This window comes from Emydura macquarii, unplaced genomic scaffold (assembly GCF_026122565.2).
Source record: "Emydura macquarii macquarii isolate MOO-44397 ecotype Brisbane River unplaced genomic scaffold, CSIRO-AGI_Emac_v2 contig_1119, whole genome shotgun sequence".
NCBI lineage: Eukaryota > Metazoa > Chordata > Testudines > Chelidae > Emydura > Emydura macquarii.
This window is the reverse complement of record NW_027131256.1, coordinates 9,648,778-9,670,096: the sequence shown is the minus strand read 5'-3', so window position 1 is coordinate 9,670,096 and position 21,319 is coordinate 9,648,778. Positions and strand designations below refer to the sequence as shown.

The window sequence follows — 21,319 nt, the reverse complement described above, 5'->3', positions numbered from 1 at the left end:
ACTACGTCTCTCTCTCCCCCCATTACGCAGCAAGGTGGCCATTTTTTACTATCAGCAACCAGAGCAGAAGAGGATCAAGATTTCCATGTAACTACCCCATTCTCCAAGCGCCCCATATTTCAATTTTCACGTCAGTCACAAGTTAGCCCGTGTCTTCAACACCAGGGCATCACTTTTCTTTTTATACAGCTACCACTTTTATACAGCTTTTATACAGCTACCACCGGTCATGGAAAGGGGATGAGACATTTTTCCTGTATGTGTTGCACAGGAGGAGAACAGACAACTTCATTAGCTTGCAGCAGTAGTAGTTTATTCAGTTTGAATAGTAGAGTTTTGTACTGAAGGTCCTGTGTTGATTTACTCACCATTCACATGGGGGTCATTACCTTTACTCTCCCCTCCCCTCCCCCATCAAGTCTCCCTATACTTTGTTGCCCGCCCCCCCCCCCCCTCCTTTTTTTTTTTTTTTTTTTTTTTTTAAAAGCACATTCACCTTTTGCCCTTCCCACTGAACTCCATGGGCCTGATCCAAAGCCCATTGAAGTACAATAGAAAGATTCACCCACAGACTTCAGTGGGCTTTGAATCTAGACCCATGACCTCTCAGATACTCAGCCCTATTTTTTAAAAAATAATTTCTCTCCCCCCCCCCCCTTAGTCCCTTTACTAACTCTTAGCGGTAATTAGCATACAACTTTGATAATCAACGTCTGGGTGCGTGGCCCCTGTCTCAGTGTGAAGAGGAAAGTCCCCTTACTAAACATTACTTTTGTATCCAGCTTTCCCCACTTTCATCTCAAACCAAAAGTGGTAGCTGTATAAAAAGAAAAGTGATGCCCTGGCGTTGAAGACACTGGCTAACTTGTGACTGACGTGAAAATTGAAATATGGGGAGCTTGGAGAATGGGGTAGTTACGCGGAAATCTTGATCCTCTTCTGCTCTGGTTGCTGACAATAAAAAATGGCCACCTTGCTGCGTAATGGGGGGAGAGACGTAATAGGTATAATTTCCTTTAGGCTTATTTTTTTTTTCCTCATGCAGTGCACTGCTTTTGTGGTTTTATTACAAGATGTGATTACTGTGTGCAGGTGAGAAGGGTAGAAAACAGACTACGCAGAAGGGCAGAGGTGAAGGTGCAACAGACATACCAACAAGTAAAGTGCATACAAAACTACTAAACAACTTCCACAAGAGTGATGCAGAATCCAGAGATCTTGCTACAGAATTTCGGTCCAGATGATGAAGGGCCTTGGCTACGATATATGCTTTCTGGTATGAAAATATCATTAGCAGATTTTTATGTGCAATAATTATTCCCTTTTCTCTACTTCCGCAGGTCATGGCTGTGCTGCTAGCCCGGGTGCAGCTGCTGGCAGCGGCTGTGGCTGTTTACCTAGAGCTAGTCAAATCCATTCAAGGGGGTGTCTATTATGGGATCAAGCAGCTGCCACCTCAAGTCCCACAATATCAGGCCCTTGGACAACAAGTACCTCACATGCCGCTGGGCAAAGACGGCATTCCAATGCAGCATATGGGCAAGGAGGTGCCACACATGCAGTACGGAAAAGAATACCCTCACCTGCCTCAGTACATGAAAGAAATCCCACAGCTGCCTATGCTCGGCAAGGAGATGATGCCAAAAAAAGATAAAGGTAAACTCGGCAAGTGAACCCACCTCCCCACTCCTCTCAGATCTGCAGGAAACCAACACCGGGTTAATATTTTGGGAAACGTAATTAGTATCTAACTGAAGACAAATAATGGTCAAACCATCACTGCACATTGCTGTTCCATGGAAGGAAGCTGGCCAACCACTCAGAGTGCCAGGCGCTGTGAATCCCGCTGCTGCAGAAGCAGTGTAGATGTACACAGCCTCATCCGTCAAGTGGGGTTAAAAGCACTTCCCTACCTGAGTGGAGTTGGTGCACAGAAAAATACGTTAACGATTAGGAGGTGCTCAGATACTGTGGTAGTGGAGATCAAAGTAGTATCATAAGGTAGTTACTATATAGCCCCTCAAAGTGAGACGCACATGCCAAAAATCAACCCCTGCCTTATCATGTGTTTCCAGTGTAATCTTGTTTGACTATTAAAGAGCATCTATAGTAGAAAACAAGCCTCCTCGTGTGCACACAAAAATACTGGGCTTCAGTCTGCCCATATGCCCAAAATGTGATACAGCAAAGGCAGAGATGCTAGATGATATTTTAGGCTAACAAGGAATTCTGCTGGTCCAAGGAAGGAAATCACACAGCTGCCTGCTTGTGGGCACCTGAAACTCACACTGGCAGGATCCTTATGTGACCTGAATGCAGTGGCCAGTGTCTCTGCAGCAATCAGACATAAAATTAGGAGTTAATGCTGCAAATCTCAACCTTACAATTACAAAGTGATTTGCTCAATATCACAGTTTTTTCTTCCAGCTCTATGTTTTATAGATACATAAATGTGTTTATGTTTCTACTCCTACTGATAGTGAAGATTACATTCAATATACTTAATTTCTCCAGCAAGTTATATTCAGAAGGTTTAGTATATTATTGCACAAATCTATATGTGCATACAATCTAAGGTGACCAGATAGCAAGTGTGAAAAATCAGAACAGGATGGGGTGGGTTGGTGAGTAATAGGGTCCTATATCAGACAAAGCCAATAACATCAGGACATCTGGTCACCTTAATACACAACCTTCAACATTTACTGGGCTTTCTTGGGGAAAAACACAAGATTTTAGCAAAATGTGGGGGGAAAAAATGTAAAAATAATTTCACACATAAGATTGAGATCCATTAACTCCCTGAGACCTAACCCTGAGGGCAGTGCTGAGTTTGTGTGTGATATTGGACAAACCATTTAGAGGTGGATATTTCAAGTGTGCTGACCAACCACAGCTCCAATTGACTTAGACTTAAACAAAAATATAAACCTAAGCCCCAAATTCCTTTGTCTCAGCTACGCATCTGCCAATATCTTGTGATAAAATTTTAGGTTTTAAAATATGCATAAAGTTACATACATATGTACTGAATACTGGGGACTTCCAGCTCCTCCCAAGAAACAAACACCAGTTAATTCTTTGCCTCCAGGCCACTTCTATCCTCTTCCCCATGTCAATTAATTCTGCACCCCCATTGTAGTTAGGAGGAAATTGGATTTTCCATTTCATGGGAAATGCCATCATTTAAAAAAAAAAAAAAAAAGGTTCCATTCCAAAATGGAACCAAAAATCAAGTTTTGAAATTTCCCATGAAACAATTAAAAAAAAAAAAAAAAAAATCATTTCAGGTCAGTCAAAACATTTCAATTTTTGACACAAAATTAAATTTTTTCACATTAAGAAATATTGAAGTGAAGTTATTTTGAAACAACAAACAAAAAAACCTAACCAAACAAGATTCCATTCCAAAAATATCAAAACAGAATGCTCAGGCCTTATTGAAATGCTGTTTCTTTTTCGCCCTGAAACATTTTATTAACATGTTTTTGCAAAATGATTTCCTTTAGACAAGTTGCCATTTTCTTGTGGGGGGAAAAAAAAAAAGTGTTCCATCAGAAAATTTTGAGCAGCTCTAACTCTCACAAACAGATTCTGTTTCCCTCAGCTCCACACCAGCACCAAACCCACATCAAACAATTCTGAACATCATTCCCTCCCCATATCTACCCGTGCCCCAAGCAGCTCTGAAAGTACTTCTTCAACCCTGCCCCCCTGTAAAGGACAGCTCTGTAGCAAACTGCATGGTACTAGGAAGACACAAGAATAGTCATGCTGGGTCAGACCAATGGTCCATCTAGCCCAGTATCCCATCTCTAACAGTGGCTAGTGCCAACTACCTCAGAGGGAATGAGCAGAAAAGGGCAATTTTGAGTGATTCATCCCCTATTATCCAGTTCCAGTTTCTGGCAGTTGTAGGAGGTTTAGGGACACTCAGAGCATGGGGTTGGAGGGAGGAGCACAGGTTGAAGAGGAGAAGAATTTGGACTCAGAGGAGGCACCAGGAAATCAGTCTGCGTGCACATGGCTGGAATGCCAGCTCTAGTTACAGCTTCTCTTAATAGAGAGCCAGTGTACTTTTACAAACATGCAGTCCTCTCGCATTATTTCCCAGCACATGAAACAAGTTCCAGGGGATTTTGGTTGCCACAGCTCACCTAGGCCTAGTAGTGGGGTATTTCTGGACCCTCCCAGGACTGGAGATGGGGATGGCCCTGGAGAAACCAGAGCCAGCCAGAGCAGCAGCTCCTAGCTGGCCACAGGAACAGAGCTGAACATGACCTTCAGTAGCACTCCAGCCCTTTGTTTACAAAGTGGGAAGGGACAGCATGTTCATGTGCCTCCCACCTCCTAGAGCAGAGGTTGTGGCAGGCATTTGCAAGGTTGGGGGCTGTGGTAGAAGTGGGGAGGGGCCCAGGGCCAGCTCACAGCATCACTCACTCACGTGTGACCCAGCCACCCCTCCATCATGATGAAGGGAGGCAAGTTTGAGCGAGGGGCCAGCATTGCAAGCTGGCAGGGTTACAGCACTGCTTGGGTTTGGCCTGCCTCATTTGCCTATGGCAAGAGCAGCTCAATAACCGCTTCCCCCAGAAAGGGGGTGGGGGTGTAACCAAGGTCACACACTGCTAGGTACCTCCTCGGGGCCTGGCATAGTGCAGCAGCTCTCTCGCTCGTTGGACTAGCACACCCCCTCCCACCAGCCCCCACTGACAGCCACACCAGTGCTGTAGCAGCTTCTCTGTCAGTAACTCACTGACTGGGTCTCCATTTTAAGGCCACGCCTCCCAGGGCCACAGTCCTCCAAACTCACAGTCCCAAATATATTTTTAAACACAAACAAAAATCCTTCCTCCTCTTTAGGGCACTTCCGCAGCCTGTCTTCGGTTCAGCTTGCCAGGCTTGATAACACTCGCATGTGCCCTTCCTTGGGGCCAACGGGGAACCCAGTCCCACCCACTCCTCGAGGTTCTGGCCCAGAGCCCTGTCCTGAACAAGGTCTGCTTCCTTACCTGTACCACAGTGTTCCCTGGGCTACGTCCTATCCAGCCTTTTAAGTTCTTCTCTTGGTCTCTACATCTCTTCCCTGCTTAATCAGGCTCTCCCCCAGGTCTTCCTGTGTGGAGGGTTGTCCTTACTCACTGGACTTTCTGCCTTACTCTCCCTCCAGCCCTTTTCCCATCTGAGCTTTATCACCACAGAAGCCTGGTTCTCACTGCTGTTCCTGCAGCCACCCTCTGCTCTGTGTGGGGAGTTTCTTGATTCCCCTCAGGTGGGGTTCATTAGGTAATCAGGTTGGCTTAGGCCCAGGCCCTCTATCCCACAAGGCAAAACACTCTGTCACAGGGGTTAATGGAGGAGGGAAGCCAGGGGCTTGTGCAGGAATTTAAATCCTACTTCTTTTGGAGGGGCACCTTCTGTGCCCCTGCCAGGACCCCCGAGGCCAGAGGATCTCCCTCTCTCCCCCCTGGGGCACCAGGGGCTGGAGGAGCTCACTGTCAAATCCCACTGAGTATTGGGGGGCAGGGCCACACCCCTGAAAGCAGTCAATCAGCAGGGAATTTCTCTGTGGACTCCAGTTTTCCCTGTGGACCTACAGCAAGATCTGACAACCTGCAGTCTCCAGGGAAAATGTGTAGTGTGGACAGGTCTGCAGCTGTAAAATGGAGCTAAAACTTACCTGCTGCATAGGGTGTAATGCCCGTAGTGTTTGTAAGATGCTTTGAAGATATAAAGTGCTAGATAAATGCTATGGGCTAGATTGCCCCTGGCTCTGTGCATGGAATTGAGAACCCCCTTTGTACTCCTCCATGGGCCGTCGTGTGCACCTGCTGTTTCCCCCTCACACAGGCACCCAGGAAGGTGGGTGGGGAAGGGGCAGAACTTTGACTCCATTCTCCCCAAAGCACCCGCCAGAACAGCTGAGCAGATGCACAGGGCATTATTTGGCAGCTGTTGATATAGATCAACACATTTCTAGCACCCTGCACCCCACTTCTGAGGCAAGGGGGAAGCAGGGTAGGAATTGATTTGTACCTCTCAGAGGAACCACTCCTTCCCTGTGCAGCTGCACAGTTCCTCATACACAGGGGCTGTGGCAAAGCTACAGTCTAGCCCTGAGTAGTTTGGTGCATTGAGTGGATACAGATTATTAAATTATCATGTCTCAAATCCATTTAGCTCTTTTGAACTGAAATGGCACAACATTCAGAGACAGAAAAGAATGGGGATATGGGGGCTTGGGAGGAAAAAATGGGTAGGGTAGGGGTCATGGGTAGGAAAGAGTAAGAAAGCCAGATTTAAGGAAGCTGTCACACTGGTAAATGAATTTTCCTGGTTTTCATTGGTTCCATTAAATTCTTAACATCTCACTACAAGCTTTTACATAGGGCTGGCATCAGTGCTGAAATACACTGACTTATTAAAAAGTATAGATTTAAGATAGTTCCCCAACAGGAATTTTCATATATATTGGTGAACTGAGTATTTTTCAAAATACATTTACTCAACAATTTAATCAAGGGAGAGCACTAAAATGAGATATGTCTTGCCTCATAGGCCATGTCTACAGAAAAACCACAGCAACATTGGGTAGGGGTGTGCTATTTATTTATTGGCAGCACATCTGTCAGCAAAAACTCGAGTGTAGATGTAGTTATACCAGCATAAAAAGCATGTTTGGCAATTTAGCTTATTTTGCTTGTCAAACCAGTAAAGGCTAGCCCAGGCAAAACACTTTTTTTTGCTGGTATAAACGGCATCCACACTAGGGGAGTTTTGTCAGCATAGCTACAATGGTATAGCTGGACCAGCGAAACATTTAAGTATTGACAAGGCCATGGTAAGTCATGACTAGACGGATGACATATTTATAACAAAAGGAAGAAGAACTACTCACAATTTGAGGGGTTTTTTTTGCATTTCATCACAGACTTGAAAGTTGCTCCATATATGCAGGAAATGGGCCTAAGGTGTAGATAGCTTTTACATAAAAATGAAGGGAAGATTATGATGGAAAAGTAATTATTTCACTTAAACTATGAATAAAGTGAAATTTGGGGTGCATTAAGTCATATATCATAATAAAAGTGCCACATTAGTGCCAAACATCAGAAACTGGGGCCATGAGGTGGTAGCACCTAGTGTATCTACCAGAAATCCAAGCCGTATCTAAATGAAACCAAGCTATTTAAGTTGCATACAGGATTTTCAAAAAAGGTAAAATGTATGATTCATCTCTCTCTTTCTTCTCTTAAAAACAGAAATTCCATTAGCCAGTTTGAGAGGTGAGCAAGGTCCCCCTGGTGAGCCTGGACCAAGGGGGCCACCAGGACCTCCAGGATTACCAGGTCATGGAGTGCCAGGAACCAAAGGAAAACCAGGTCCACAAGGATATCCAGGAATAGGCAAACCAGGTATGCCTGGAATGCCTGGAAAACCAGGAGCAATGGGTCTCCCTGGGCCAAGAGGCGAGATGGGACCAAAGGGTGAGATTGGGCCTATGGGAATGCCAGGGCCACAAGGACCGCCAGGGCCCCCTGGACTTCCTGGAATAGGAAAACCAGGTGGTCAAGGATTATCAGGACAACCAGGACCAAAGGGTGAACCGGGAATGAAAGGACCACCAGGAATCCCAGGGCTTCAAGGGCCTAAAGGAGAAAAAGGTATTGGGATTCCAGGTTTACCAGGGTTAAAAGGTCCACCTGGTTTACCTGGTCCTCCAGGTCCAGTTGGACTCCCAGGGATTGGCAAACCAGGAATGATTGGGTTTCCAGGACCACAGGGACCTATAGGTAAACCAGGACTGCCAGGTGAACGAGGGCTACAAGGTCTGCTTGGGGCACCTGGGATTCAAGGTCCACCTGGCCTTCCAGGTGTTGGAAAACCAGGACAAGATGGAATCCCAGGCCAGCCTGGATTCCCAGGTGGAAAAGGGGAACAAGGTTTGCCAGGTTTACCAGGGCCCCCAGGCCTACCAGGGATGGGGAAACCAGGATTTCCTGGGCCTAAAGGTGATCGTGGCATGGGTGGTTTCCCTGGAGCAATGGGACCTAAAGGTGAGAAAGGGCATGTGGGCCCCCCTGGCATGGGTGGGCCTCCTGGGGAGCCAGGTCAACCAGGATTACCAGGAGTAATGGGGCCACCTGGTCTTGTTGGTTTCCCAGGTCCAAAAGGAGAAGGTGGGCTTGCAGGGATTCAAGGACCGATTGGTCCAAAAGGTGAACCTGGCCTACAAGGTTTCCCAGGAAAGCCAGGTTTTCCTGGGGAAGTAGGAGCCCCAGGTCTTAGAGGGCTCCCTGGTCCAATGGGGCCAAAGGGAGAAGCTGGTCACAAAGGTTTGCCAGGTCTGCCTGGCATTCCTGGGCAATTAGGACCTAAAGGGGAACCTGGAATCCCTGGTGATCAAGGCCATCAAGGTCCATCTGGAATCCCAGGTATTGCGGGACCCAGTGGCCCAATTGGACCACCTGGACTTCCAGGATCTAAAGGAGAACCAGGTGTGCCAGGTCCACCAGGCTTTCCAGGAGTAGGGAAACCTGGTGTTTCAGGGCTGCAAGGACCACCAGGAAAACCTGGGGCACTTGGTCCACCTGGTCAGCCAGGTCGTCAGGGTCCCCCAGGGCCTCCTGGTCCACCTGGTCCTCCAATAATAATCCCACCCACTCCACCGGCCATTGGACAATATTTGCCAGAGATGGGGCCAGCTATTGATGGAGTGAAGACCCCACCTAGCTATATGGGCAAGAAAGGCAAGATTGGTGGTGTAGTCTACGAGATGCCTGCATTCACAGCAGAACTCACCACCCCCTTCCCACGGGTCGGGGTGCCTGTGAAATTCGACAAACTTCTCTACAATGGCAGGCAGAACTATAACCCACAGACGGGTATCTTCACCTGTGAGATCCCTGGGATTTACTACTTCGCCTACCATGTTCACTGTAAAGGGGCCAGCGTCTGGGTAGCTTTGTTCAAGAACAATGAGCCACTAATGTACACGTATGATGAGTACAAAAAAGGCTTCCTGGACCAAGCTTCTGGAAGCACTGTCATTCAGCTGATGCCTGGAGACAAAGTTTATATTCAGATGCCATCTGAACAAGCAGCGGGACTCTATGCTGGTCAATATGTTCACTCGTCTTTTTCAGGATATTTATTGTATCCTATGTAAAAACAATACAAAAACAAAAACATCCAGACAAACAAATCAAAACTTTTTTTCCTCTTTCAAACTTTTATACCATTGCAAGATGCATTTAAAGACAGTTTTAGACCCCTCTTGTACAACAGATGAAATACAAAGTTTCACACTATGCACAGCTTGTTATAAAAAATGGTGTGGTTAACATATTTTATGATGTGTATCAGGTTCCTAACAGTTGTTCTGTACCCAATGGGGACATATTAGCTGTACATTATATATTTCTGTGGTACCATACTTACTTCATTTCATTCACAAATACAGTACTGCAGTTCAAATCTTGCATACATCACTCACTTTTGTTGCCTACTTAACTGAAACATTGATCTAAAACATGAGATGAAAAAACTTAAAATAAACAGAATGAGTCAGTATGAAATGATATTATATATATATAAACGTTTGAGTAATGCTTTTTTTAAAAGCAGGCTTTATCTAACCTACACTATAAGAAAAGATTCTCTTCACTGAAATCCTTATTTCCCCAGCACATAGTATCACAGGACAGTTTCTTCTAACAACACACTTAAGATGGAAAAGAATGTTAGCACAAGACCATTTTAATTCACTGCTAAGTGAGGGCTTTATCTAAACCACCATTGGAATCAAAGGAAGTATTGCCATTGACTTCAGTGGGCAATGGATCAACCCCTAATGCCAGAGCATTCAAGAAGCCTCCATATAAATTTACGAAGCAGGAGGTAGACATGGTAGACCTGAGACATGGTTCTAGTCTAATGACTTTAGATATCTGTTGTGCCAAATGATTAAAATAATGTAGCATTTTGGCCAGCGAACATCAATATAAAGTCAGCGGTATAAAGACACACACTTCACTTGCTAAGAACTGCATTCTGTTTGGCTTTAAGAGAATGCACTTGTTCTGTGATTCAGCTAAAATTAAATTAGCTTATTAATGAATGTACAGCAAAGTAGCACTTGCTCTGTTTGCTAAATAATGAATACATTGGTTTGAGATTGTCCAATAATTTTCATCACTAATACAGACAATTTATTTTGGTCTCATTTCTATTGTTGGGTTTAGTGTGTGGGTCCTGGGAGGTGTTGGGTGGCCTCTGATATACAGGTCAGACTAGATAATCTAATGGTCCCTTCTGTCCTTAAGCTCTATGGCTCATCTGAGAACAATTTCATTTAATGTAATAACTGATTGTGATGTTCTTCTCTGCAATCTGAACTGGTGAATTGCTATGTCACCCCAATCTCTCACTCTTGGAGCCCATCTCACTTTGCTCTGCTATGTGAACTCTCCACTCCTGGGTAGTTCAGCCCAGCCTCCTGCAAGCAAGCTGCTCTCAACTCAGTGAGTGAGTGCTTCTGGCCAGCCACTCATGGGATTATGCAATAGAATGACCCCAGCAAACACCTCCAGTCCCAGATGCAACCCTAGGAACTGCCATCTTAAAATGTTCAGTGCTGCCCACTGCACATTGCAAGCTCATTGGTTCATCAAATTATCAAAGAGAGAGTGCTAGCAGCCAAAATGTCCCCTTTTTAACCATGTTCCTTCGCCCCCCTCACCCTTGCAGGGGTCAGGTGACAAACTGTGTCCCTGTATGGTTTTCTCCACGTCCTGAAACACTGTGGTTCTTTGTGGATTTGCTTGTTGACGTCCGGGTTGGTCTTTTGTTCTTGGAATGCTGAGCTGGGTTGTTCTATATAAATCTTAGTGAGGTGTGAATGGCTCTCCAGCTCTGTAGAGTTTTGCCTCAATCTGCCTCAAGCCATGAGACACATATTTGGGAAGATTACATAGTGAAGCTTCATAACCATACACAACATTGCAACATAGTACTATAACCATAATGTTCAGCATGTCATGAGCATTTGACAAACATTTTACATAACATACTTTGCATTAAACAGTACACAATTACACTATAAGGGTGATCATGAATGATACACAATCACACCATAAGGGTGCACATGGGGGTGCAGTGTGTCACACTGATCTCCAATTCTTTTATTTATATTTTGTTACTGATTGCCTAAGTTTGTATATGAGCATACATAGGCATCAAACTTGGGTGTATGTGGGGGAAGCGACATTTTTACAAGGTTCTTTCTATTCAGCAATGGTGCTAATTTCACAGCAAAAATTAATTACTGAGATTAATTTTAAAATATTTTAATACTGTAGTTTCTGTTACCCTTTTCAGTGTTGCACATCATACTATTGCATTAGTTTAAAAGCAGGCTGACCACATTTTCTATGTCTTGACTAATGCTACCATATTTAATTCAGAATGAACTAGGCTCTTCCATACAGAAGAAAAAAAAAAAAAAAAGAGAGGATTTAACTGGCATTACCATTATTTAAAAAACAGAGTTTAATGCAGTGTAATACCAACATAGGACTGCAGTGACTGTAGTGTGGTACATGATCTCGAACATTTTTTGAATGTTGGCAACAACGGACTGTTTACCAAACATTGGTGACTTTGGTGAGTTTCCAGGATATGTATGACAAATGTCAATAGCAAATAATTTTTGTATTTAAAATTTTTGTACTGATTTGAAAAAATATCTTATTAAATGTCTAAAAAATAAAAGTTTCCCTTTTATTAACAGAATGTAACTAGAAAGAAAGTTTGAAGCACCAAATTCACATTCAGAGCACAAGGAGACTCAGAATCTATTAAAAACAAACTGGTGTAAATGATGATATACAAAGGACATTCATTTTTGCCAAGCTTGCTATTAATCCATATTACAAGGAAGCCACTGTAACTGCAGTGCATTTACCAATAAATGGTGCCTCTAGAATCCTGAATGAGCGAATATGCAAATATCATTCTGAGGAAACACCATTGGCACTTCTACATAGATCTTAATGCTGCGTGGCCTTAATTGATCCCCAGCAACATGTCCTGGATGTTGGGGAAGGAGGGAGAGAGATAGATAAACATAGTACTGGTTGATGTGGAGAACTATGTACCTTGCTTGAAAACACAGACTGAAAAAAGGGTGGGGTGCAGGCAGAGAGGGGACGTGTCTCGAGACACATGCTTAAGTATGATCCGAGTCATTCCGGGTGGACAATTAATGACAGTCTTCTTTTATGCCTTGCACCTACCAATAGGCATAAATATAGTGAGGATGGGCCATCAGACTGGGAGTCAGATCTGAATTCTGTTCCCAGATCTGCCTTTGGCTTGTAGTATGACTTTGGACAAACTGTTTTGCCTCTCTGTGTCTCAATTCTCCCATCTGTAGGACAGAGAAGTTTACTCACCTTAGCAAGTACTCTGAGATCTACGAACAGAAAGGCCTATATAAATGCAAATGATCATCATCGCAGGAATAGTTTTCACCTGTACTCTCTGACCTGCTTAACATGTTACCTTGTACTTATGCGCACACAACACTCCACAGTGCAGAGGTCAAGCCCATCATGCATGATGTTCTAAAAAGGAATTGTGGATTCTAAAGCATTACTTATGTTTGTGGGGTTTAATGTTCTATGAAGATGATTCAGTACAACCACCAAACAAATTGCAGGGCACAGCCTTGGGGTGGAGAGAGAGAGAGAGAACAGATTCCCAAGACTGCTGCTCCCCAAATTTCACACGTGGATGGGCACAGGCAAACTGGTATGGACTGGAATGCAATCTGCTACTGAACTAGACCAGTAGCAAATCCCTGGTTCCTTGATTGCTCAGGCAGGGACCAGAGAACAGATTTTTAATTCTCTCAGTCACAGTTCATCCCCTGGTGTGCTTTTGGGGCAGGGAAGTCTCTTATTCAGGGCAGAATATAATGTCACAATCTAGCACAAAACGTCACTACTGAAATGAATGTATCTGCATATTCATTCATGGTGGATTTTTTCCCCTTCTTTTTAATCATTGGGCCATACTCAGAACTCCTAAAGCCACAAACTGAAGAATGGGCTTTTTCTTTTCCAAACTCAAGTTCATGGGAAAAAAAGAAAAATGTTAAACAGCCCTGAAGCATCACAACAATATGTTCTTTAATATTTCTCTCTCTGCTTTTCCTCTGAAGTCTCTCATGAGCTTCCTCTTTCCTCAAGATCTTCCTGTTGAGCTCCTGGACATTACTCATGAGGAACAAGATTAAAAAACCCTTGAAAATGTTGCCTCCAAAAGAATTTTCCTCTTTGCCACAACTTACCCTCACCAACCATGATAAAATGTTGTTTTTGCTCAGCATAGAGTAGTTTGAAACCTGATTTGAAAACAAATGTAATCCTTTCCCCAGAAAAGAGTGATTTTTTTCCCTATACCTCAGTTTTGAGAAAGCAAAAGCCACAAGTTCTTATAGAATGTACCATTTTTGCACTATGCTACAACTCATGTTAAAGAAACATGGATGGCACTTTCCCTCCCTATTTCTCTACCCACCACCATAGAAACTTGACATCTCTTGTCAAATTAAATGTGTCACACATATGGTCAAACTAAACATGCCAACTGAACAGCAATGATAGATCCACTATACATCATTTATATATAGTACTGTAATGGGGTCTTGCATACATAACACTGTGATTTGCTAAATTGTGCGCGAAGAGGGCAGTATCCGTAAAACAGATTTATTATATGGAAAATAATCAGTGTTACAACATTCAAAACTCCAGTTAGAATACCTGTTAACAGTCAACGACAATCAAAAGACAAAACACACACAAAACTCAAGCCAAACAGCACATGAAATCAAATATTTACTTAAACCAGAAAAAAGCATATACTCTTAAAATTATACACTTTATTAAAACACATACAAAAACAACAGACACACACAAACACCCCCACCTCCATATTTTAGGTTTAGAAAACATTTAAAGATGCCCTTAAAGGGTATTAAAAAAAAAAAAAAGAAGTAGTATATTGTTTGTGTACAAAACAAGACACATCACATACTAATTATTAAACCCCCTTCGTGTCATTCCAAAGTAGGAATGATGCATTTTCATTTGACTTGTAATCTACAGATGTGCATTAATCACTCACAGATTCATCTTTAGTCCATTAATCTGTAACCTTCCTTTTAGTCACATCCCAGAATTGCCCTTAATTATAACCATCGAAGAAATTAAGATAACTTTGATAACAGAGCAAGCTGAGTCCATTGTTTTAAGAACAATCCCCAAAGGCCACTGAAGACTATAGAAGGACTCTTATTGACTTCTGTACTGTTTTGACTGGGGCCATAAAGCAATGAACTGAGCAGCTGACAGAAGGAAAATTCGTTAGTGTCCTGCACAGTTAGGTTGGTACTGTACATGGAACTACAGCTTGCAGTACCCTGGAATTCACATATTGAAGACTTCAACTCGTGCTGCTGCAGATATCGAATCAAAAAGCAGCTTTTAATAGAGTGGCCCACTATAGATTTTGTACTCTCAAAACTAAATGAGAACAAAAGCGAATCTTAGAAAAACATCCTGCTTCAGTTGCTCAATATATTTTTTAAAAGAAAAATCCCAAGGCAAGTTGGAATAACAGTGGCACAGGATGACCTTAAAAATCGGTGTTATATTTAAAACAGACCCAGTGATGCTGATTCTACACTACCTAGTACCTTTGTGTAGTTATTTGGACCTATGCAACACAGGCGTAAAATGCTGCTATTCTGATTTGAAATTATGTTGCGCCCACACTGCATGGGTGTAAATGACAACATAGGGTGAGAATCAGGTCCAGTGTATACAGAATTCTATAAAGCATGCATTATGTTACGAAAACACTTTGTAACGATCATTTCACTCCTTAGTATCAAAGTTAAAATGACTTACCCGTAAATGATGCTTTCTGATGATAGTACCCTCTGCTACCAGTATATGTAGCATTCAGAGCATGTCATTAGGGGGGCTCTAAAAGCTTAACTTTGTTCTCTTTGCATTCCCTCCCAACCATCTCCCCTTTCCTGGTTGTCACCATTTGGCGAGAGGTGTACAGTCTGATGAATAACTAAGATTGTCACAAAACTCAACTGTCATGTGTTTTGGCTGAAACCTACCCATAACTTATTACTATGTCTCCAAACATACAAAAAACCTTGACTATGACAGGAACTTAAGATGTAGGTGGATGAGAGTAGATTTATGGACAATGCCAATTTGGAGAACAACAAATATAGATGAGGAACTAACCACTTCTCCAAAGCTAAGTATTGCTATATCCCTTCTTCAGTGAGGAAGACGGTGGAGAGGGAAGGAAAGAGAAATGACAAAGATAAAAAAGGAGGCGGCAAATTATTTAGCTAACTTTGGGAAAAGACCCTGTGATACTGCTATACTAAATGCTAACACTTTGCTACAAGTCTTTACTGCCTACATACAGTCAGAATGTAATGGGTTCTATACAGATGCTTAGGAGATGTTATGCAATTAGGCCAGCATGAAGCTGCCATGTTCCTTAGTTTTTTAAGATGGAATTTTCACTTTTCGCCTAACTCTGCTTCTACTGAAGTGGGAGTTTTACTAATGTCTTCAATAGGAGCTCAATTAAGCCAACGCTGAGTGTGTTTTGAAAACTGCATACACAGGTTTTTATGTAATTACTGTCTCTCAACAGCACTAGACATATAAAAATAATCACTGCAGTTCTGATTCAACCTACCCATGGTTTTTTTCAATGCAGACAAGCCTTTTAAATTAATTGAAAAAAATGCTAGCCAGATTCAAGAGTTCTTGTGAAAAACAATGTATCAATTTACGTACAAATTTTCAAGCAAAGGCCTAATAATGGTGGGGACTTGGACATGAGAAAAATAGTGGAAACATGATTAACAAACCTAGAGCCTCAACATCACCTTATAAAGACATTTGAAATTACTCAAAATTATCATGTCCTTACAAAAATTAGTATGATGTGGCTTCACTAGAGACTAAACCCAACAAGCTTAATCTGAGACCATCAAGAATAAAAAGTTATAGAACTCATAAGAACCAAGAAGCTAAAAAAAAAGAGAAGGTGAGACCTATATAAATTTTTTCAAATATTTGTAATACTTCTGAGGGACAGAAATAGAAAACAGGTAATAGAAAATCTTTGGTCACTTCACTCCAATTATTCTACCCAATTATTTATTTACTTTTATATTTATGATGCGAGGAAATTGTGGTCAATACTCTAGCAACATTCAGTCTTTTGCTTCATGCTCTCATTTCTGAAGAATGCAATCCTGCATTCCTCTGTTAGATAAATCGCTGTTTAAATTAATATATACTGCTGTTGAATATAGTATTATTTTATCCCTTTTCAAAATTCCTTTGAAGCAGACATCTTTGTGATTTTCTATTTCTAGACAATTGGACAATTGACCACAGAATCTTAAAACTTATCTTCCATAATGAATGTACTGTATGGGATGATTAGAATGGAATTTTACGTTGCCACTTAGGCCCTGATAGCTCGTGGGGACATTCTCAAGCAGATTTCACGTGGAGCAATCATGGACTTCTGAGACAACTGATTCAAAACATGTAACCATCCCACCAAACTCTGATAGTTAAAGATCCTGGGTAAAAATTTCAAAAGAACCTAAGTGACTTAGAAGCCTAGGTCCCATTTTCAGAATGACTTAGGAGCTTGTGTGTTATTGAAAATCAATAGGATTTAGGCTCCAAAGTACCTAAATCATTTTTGAAAAACAGTTTCCTAAATTACTTAGGTGCTTTTGAAAATGTTACCCCCTCCTCCATACACACACCAGCCTAAAAATCAAGAGAACAGGGAAAAAGAAAAAGAGGAAGGGAGGACAAAGGACTTGCCAGATAAAACAAAATAGCAACTCCCTGAATTGGTTGATGTGCGTCTCAGATTCTCCCTTGCACACAATGTCAAGAAATATAGAAGCTGATTGGTGCTTGTGATGATCTATTGGTGCTCTAGAAACACTTCATAGTTACCTGGTTGTGGTGAAGAGGATTGTGCTGCTTTGGAAAATACATCTTGATCTTTGGGACAATGAGAAATGCCAGAGCCTTTGAAGTGTGTGTGTGGGGAGTGGAATCTAGGCATCAAAGACATTTTGTTTGAAAGAAATTTTAATTCAGGAACTCAAGATTCTACGTCATACTCATTGGGGTGTTGTGGTTTTGAATCCATTTGAACGTGGTCAATACTTAGTCGTGCCAAGACAACTCAAATATTTAAAACTCTTATATCATTCCACAGTTTAAAAGAGATTTGTGCTTACCTCTTTTAAAAGTGAATTCAGGTGCTTGTGAAATAAATCAGATTGACAGAACTGGGAACAATGTATTCATATGTTAGGTACAGCATAAGCAGCATTAATCCAGACTTCCCCACACTGTTCTACCAGTGGGTGTTCACCCCAGGGTTACATATACTACATCCACGAGTTCATGGGCAGTTCAGTCTGTGGCCTCTTTGCTGAGATAGAAAACAGGAAAGCGGCAGCCTGTGTGAATTATGAAGGTGATTTTCTATGATGTGGGCATCTGCCCTCCTGGAGATGGACGGAGACTAAAAACTCACTTTACTTATTGTACAGCTTCTAGACATGGATCAGATGGCAATGACGTGCAGACACACATTCTAAACCATTTTCAAACCAGAACAGGGAGGTGAAAGACTTTGTATCCCTTTACCAATTATCCCGTAGCCTTCCAATTCTCTGGGCAACATCTAACTCTTCATACAGGATGATATAGGAAAGGAAGATATGGGGGGGAAAAAAAAACAGTTGCTGAAAAAATGTCTTATTGTTAAATAAATGGTGTACGTCATATATCTGTATATCCCTGATAACCTAAGGCTAAAAGTGTATTTTTTCATAATTAAATAGATTCACAGAAATCAGTTCAGTCTGGTTGTGTGCCATGAGATAGCGACAATTGTCTTCATCAGTCTTAGACAGTGGCATTCCACCACCACCACTTTTATGAAGCATCTGTGCTTCTTTTAAATATCTCAGAAAACAGATATGGCACTTAAAAATAAAAATACAGTACAAAAAATAAAATTTATCTTGCTGAAAATAGTGATCGTTTTCCATTTTCTATTCAGTCTTATGTCAAACTGACCACAAAGTTCTTATCTGTAAGCTTCTTCAAAAAGTTTTGTTCAGCAGTGATGTTGTGGTATTCATTCTAAAGAGGAAAAAAAAAACCCAGACAAAATAAATTGTTACTGCAAGCAACAAAGATCTATTCTTTTCCATGAATCAAATGGGTTACTTAGATAATAGTATAGCCAGAACCTTTTATGGAAAGGACTCATATGCTTATAGGCTATGTCTACACTGCACACCTCTGGCGACAGCATGCAGTGTACATGTATTTACATGCTGCAGTGAAAAGATAGTCCTCCTCCTGACAGAGCCTTTCCCCTCTGATAGAGTCTTTCCCTATGACAGTAAAAGGCTCCAGCAGTGTGACTTACACTGCTAATAAAGTACATACACAGGTAGCTCTCCCACACACATTCCCCCCCGGGGTACATACCCTACACAGCTCTCTACTTGGCCAAGCTGTGCTTTTCTGTCTAAACTGATAAAGCAGTGTAGACAGAAGGGCACAGCTTGGCCAGGTAGAGAGCTGTGTAGGATATGTACTGGGGGGAGGGGGAAGGATGTGTGTGGGAGAGCTATCTGTGTATGTATTCTACAGCCACTCAAAGAAGCGTGCAGTGTAGATGTACCCATAGGCTGGGGAAAGCTTCCCAAGGGAAGTGGTGGAAGTCAAAACCAGACTAGACACATATTAGAAAATATACTGCAGGGAATAATCTGTCAGTGGCAGAGAGAGTGTGTGACCTAATAAGCCTCTTCCAATCACTAACTTCCAGGATTCTACACCATGCTTATACGAAATAGATAAAGATACACATTTTAAAAGTTTCTTTCTCAATAAGAAATCAGAACAGAGTTTATTATCAAAGCGCCACTTGATTTCTTGAATAGTGCACGTAGGCATTTATGACAGGGCTGGGTCCTGTTAATCAGTCTCTAGACAATACATCAAACACCCCCCCTTCCCCAAATTCCAGTAATTCTCATCTTCCTGGGCCCCAAAGTCCTTTCATTGACTTCAGTGTGTTTTGGATCATGTACAGACCTGCAAAACGCTATGGGGTTTTCCCCGCAGACGGAGTTTTCTGACACTTCTATGGGGCTGCAGAAAACCCCCACTTATGAGAAATCCTCAGCGGATTGGCCATCTGTCTTTCCTCATTCCCTGTCGCCAATGCTGCCCCTGTCAAGCAGAGCTCTGCCTGTCCCCTCAGGAGCAAACAGAAAACTTCAGATAGGGCAGGACAGGCCTGCAGTCAGCAATTCTGGGGCCCAGGGCAGAACAGTCAATGGTCCCTGCCCCCCTAGAAAGGGATGACTGAGGTTTACGACCATGGGCCGTAGGTGAAGCTTCTCTTTAGGGAGGCTAGCTTCCTGTTCCACCTCTTCCGCTTGCGGCCCCGCCCCCGCTCTGCCCAGGCCCCACCCTCACTCCACCCCAGGCTCCACCCTCTCCCCACTTAGCCTGCTTGCTATGTCCCTCCCGGCCCCACACTCTGCCCCTCCTCCTCTCTTCCACACACCCCCTTCCCTCAAGCAGCAAGTGCCAGATGGGGGGACTGAGTGGGGGGGGGGGGCGGAGACATGGCAGTGAGTGGGGGAGAGGGCAGGGCAGAGGTGGACCCTGGGCAGGGCTACAGGTGGAAGAGGTGGGATAGGGAACTAACCTCCTCAAGGGGAAGCTTCACCTGCCGCCCATGCCCTGGACCCATTTAAAATTGCCGGGCTTCTGAGCAATTACCCTCTTTGCCCCCCCGCCCATCTCTCTTCAGTGGGCCTGGGGCAGGATGTAGCAGAAAGCAGTTGCTGTATCAAATAATTTCCACACGAGGGGAGGAGGGAGCAGAAAAAAACCCAGCATCTCAAGGCCAGCTCTGCTCCCTCCTCCCATCGAGCAAAAACTGCGGATCTGCTCCTTGCTTCCTTCCGACAGAAATCTGCCTCACAGGGAAGTTTTGAAATTTGCCCCTGTTCCATTGTTGAAACCTAATTTTCTTTTTTGACAGAGTTCCTGGACTACTGGATGGGGGGAAGCAACAGACATGATATATCATCTTGATTTTGGTAAGGCTTTGACAAAGTCCCACATGACATTCCCATAAACAAACTAGGTAAATGTATTCTAAATTAAATTACTATAAGGTGGATGCACAATTGGTTGGAAGACCATACTCAAAGAGTAATTATCAATGGTTTGCTGCAAATGGGGAGGGTGTAACTAGTGGGGTCCCACAGCGGTCGGTCCTGGATCCTGTACTATTCAATATTTTCATTAATGACTTGGTTAGTGGAGTGGAGAGTGTGGTTATAAAATGGGTGAATGACTCCAAGCTGGGAGGGATTGCAAGCACTTTATAGAGGGCACAAACACATTAGAGGGCAGGATTAGAACTCAAAATGACCTTGACAAATTGGAGAATTGGTCTGAAATCAACAAGATGAAATTCAATAAAGACAAGTGCAAAGTACTACACTTAGGAAAGCAAAATCAAATGCACAACTACACAATGGGGAATAACTGGCTAGCTGGTAGTACTGCTGAAAAGGATCTGGGGATTATAGTGGATCACAAGTTGATGTGAGCCGGGGTAATTCTGGTTGCACCCCTGATATAAGCCAACAATGTGATGCAATTCTGATAATACATCTCTGAACAATATTAGCCGTTAACAGGAGCGTCATATGGAAGACCTGAGGTAATTGTCCCACTGTACTCTGCACTTGTGAGATCTCAACTGGAGTCCTGTGTCCAGTTCGGGGTGGCACACTTTAAGAAAGATGTGGGCAAACTGGAATGAGTCCAGAGGATAGAAACAAAAATGATAAAAGATTTAGAAAACCTGACCTATAAGAAAAGGTTACAAAAAAAAAAAAACTGGGCATATTTAATCTTGAGAAAAGAAGACTGAGGGGGACCTAATAACAGTCTTCAAATATGTTATTTTATAAAGAGGATGGAGATCAGTTGTTCTACATGTCCCCTAAAGGTAGATAAGAAATAAGGGGCTTAATCTACAGCAAGGAGATTTAGGTTAGACATTTGGAAGAATGTTTTAACCATAAGGGTAGTTAAGCTCTGGAATAGGTTACCAAGGG

General features: G+C 42.7%; 2 protein-coding genes and 1 long non-coding RNA gene across 5 annotated transcripts in view; 1 reads left to right on the top strand and 2 right to left on the bottom strand.

The window, feature by feature from the left end:
• The window catches only part of LOC137151749 (uncharacterized), an 83,724-nt gene extending 78,510 nt beyond the window's left edge, over positions 1 to 5,214 (bottom strand). The window contains exon 1 of the long non-coding RNA XR_010919350.1: positions 5,013 to 5,214. This is a non-coding gene — a long non-coding RNA (uncharacterized lncRNA). The remainder of the gene's footprint in view (positions 1 to 5,012) is intronic.
• On the top strand, positions 1,344 to 11,868 carry COL8A1 (collagen type VIII alpha 1 chain). The gene is made up of 2 exons (XM_067546137.1): positions 1,344 to 1,656; positions 7,263 to 11,868. The coding sequence occupies exons 1-2, from the start codon at positions 1,344 to 1,346 to the stop codon at positions 9,167 to 9,169; spliced, it is 2,220 nt and encodes a 739-aa protein (XP_067402238.1). The 3' UTR covers positions 9,170 to 11,868.
• A 1,891-nt stretch (positions 11,869 to 13,759) lies between these two features.
• The window catches only part of ST3GAL6 (ST3 beta-galactoside alpha-2,3-sialyltransferase 6), a 75,251-nt gene continuing 67,691 nt past the window's right edge, over positions 13,760 to 21,319 (bottom strand). For all 3 annotated transcript variants that reach the window (XM_067546135.1, XM_067546134.1, XM_067546136.1), the window contains one exon: positions 13,760 to 18,302. In XM_067546135.1, the coding sequence (XP_067402236.1) occupies positions 18,222 to 18,302 (81 nt within the window). In that variant the 3' untranslated portion in view covers positions 13,760 to 18,221. The remainder of the gene's footprint in view (positions 18,303 to 21,319) is intronic.

What these genes read in the sequence shown, in the direction of transcription:
- COL8A1 (XM_067546137.1), top strand. Translation starts at nt 1,344, where the DNA reads ATGGCTGTGCTGCTAGCCCGGGTGCAGCTGCTGGCAGCGGCTGTGGCT. An exon ending in GATGCCAAAAAAAGATAAAG is followed by an intron (nt 1,657 to 7,262) that starts GTAAACTCGGCA and finishes TCTTAAAAACAG; the next exon opens with AAATTCCATTAGCCAGTTTG.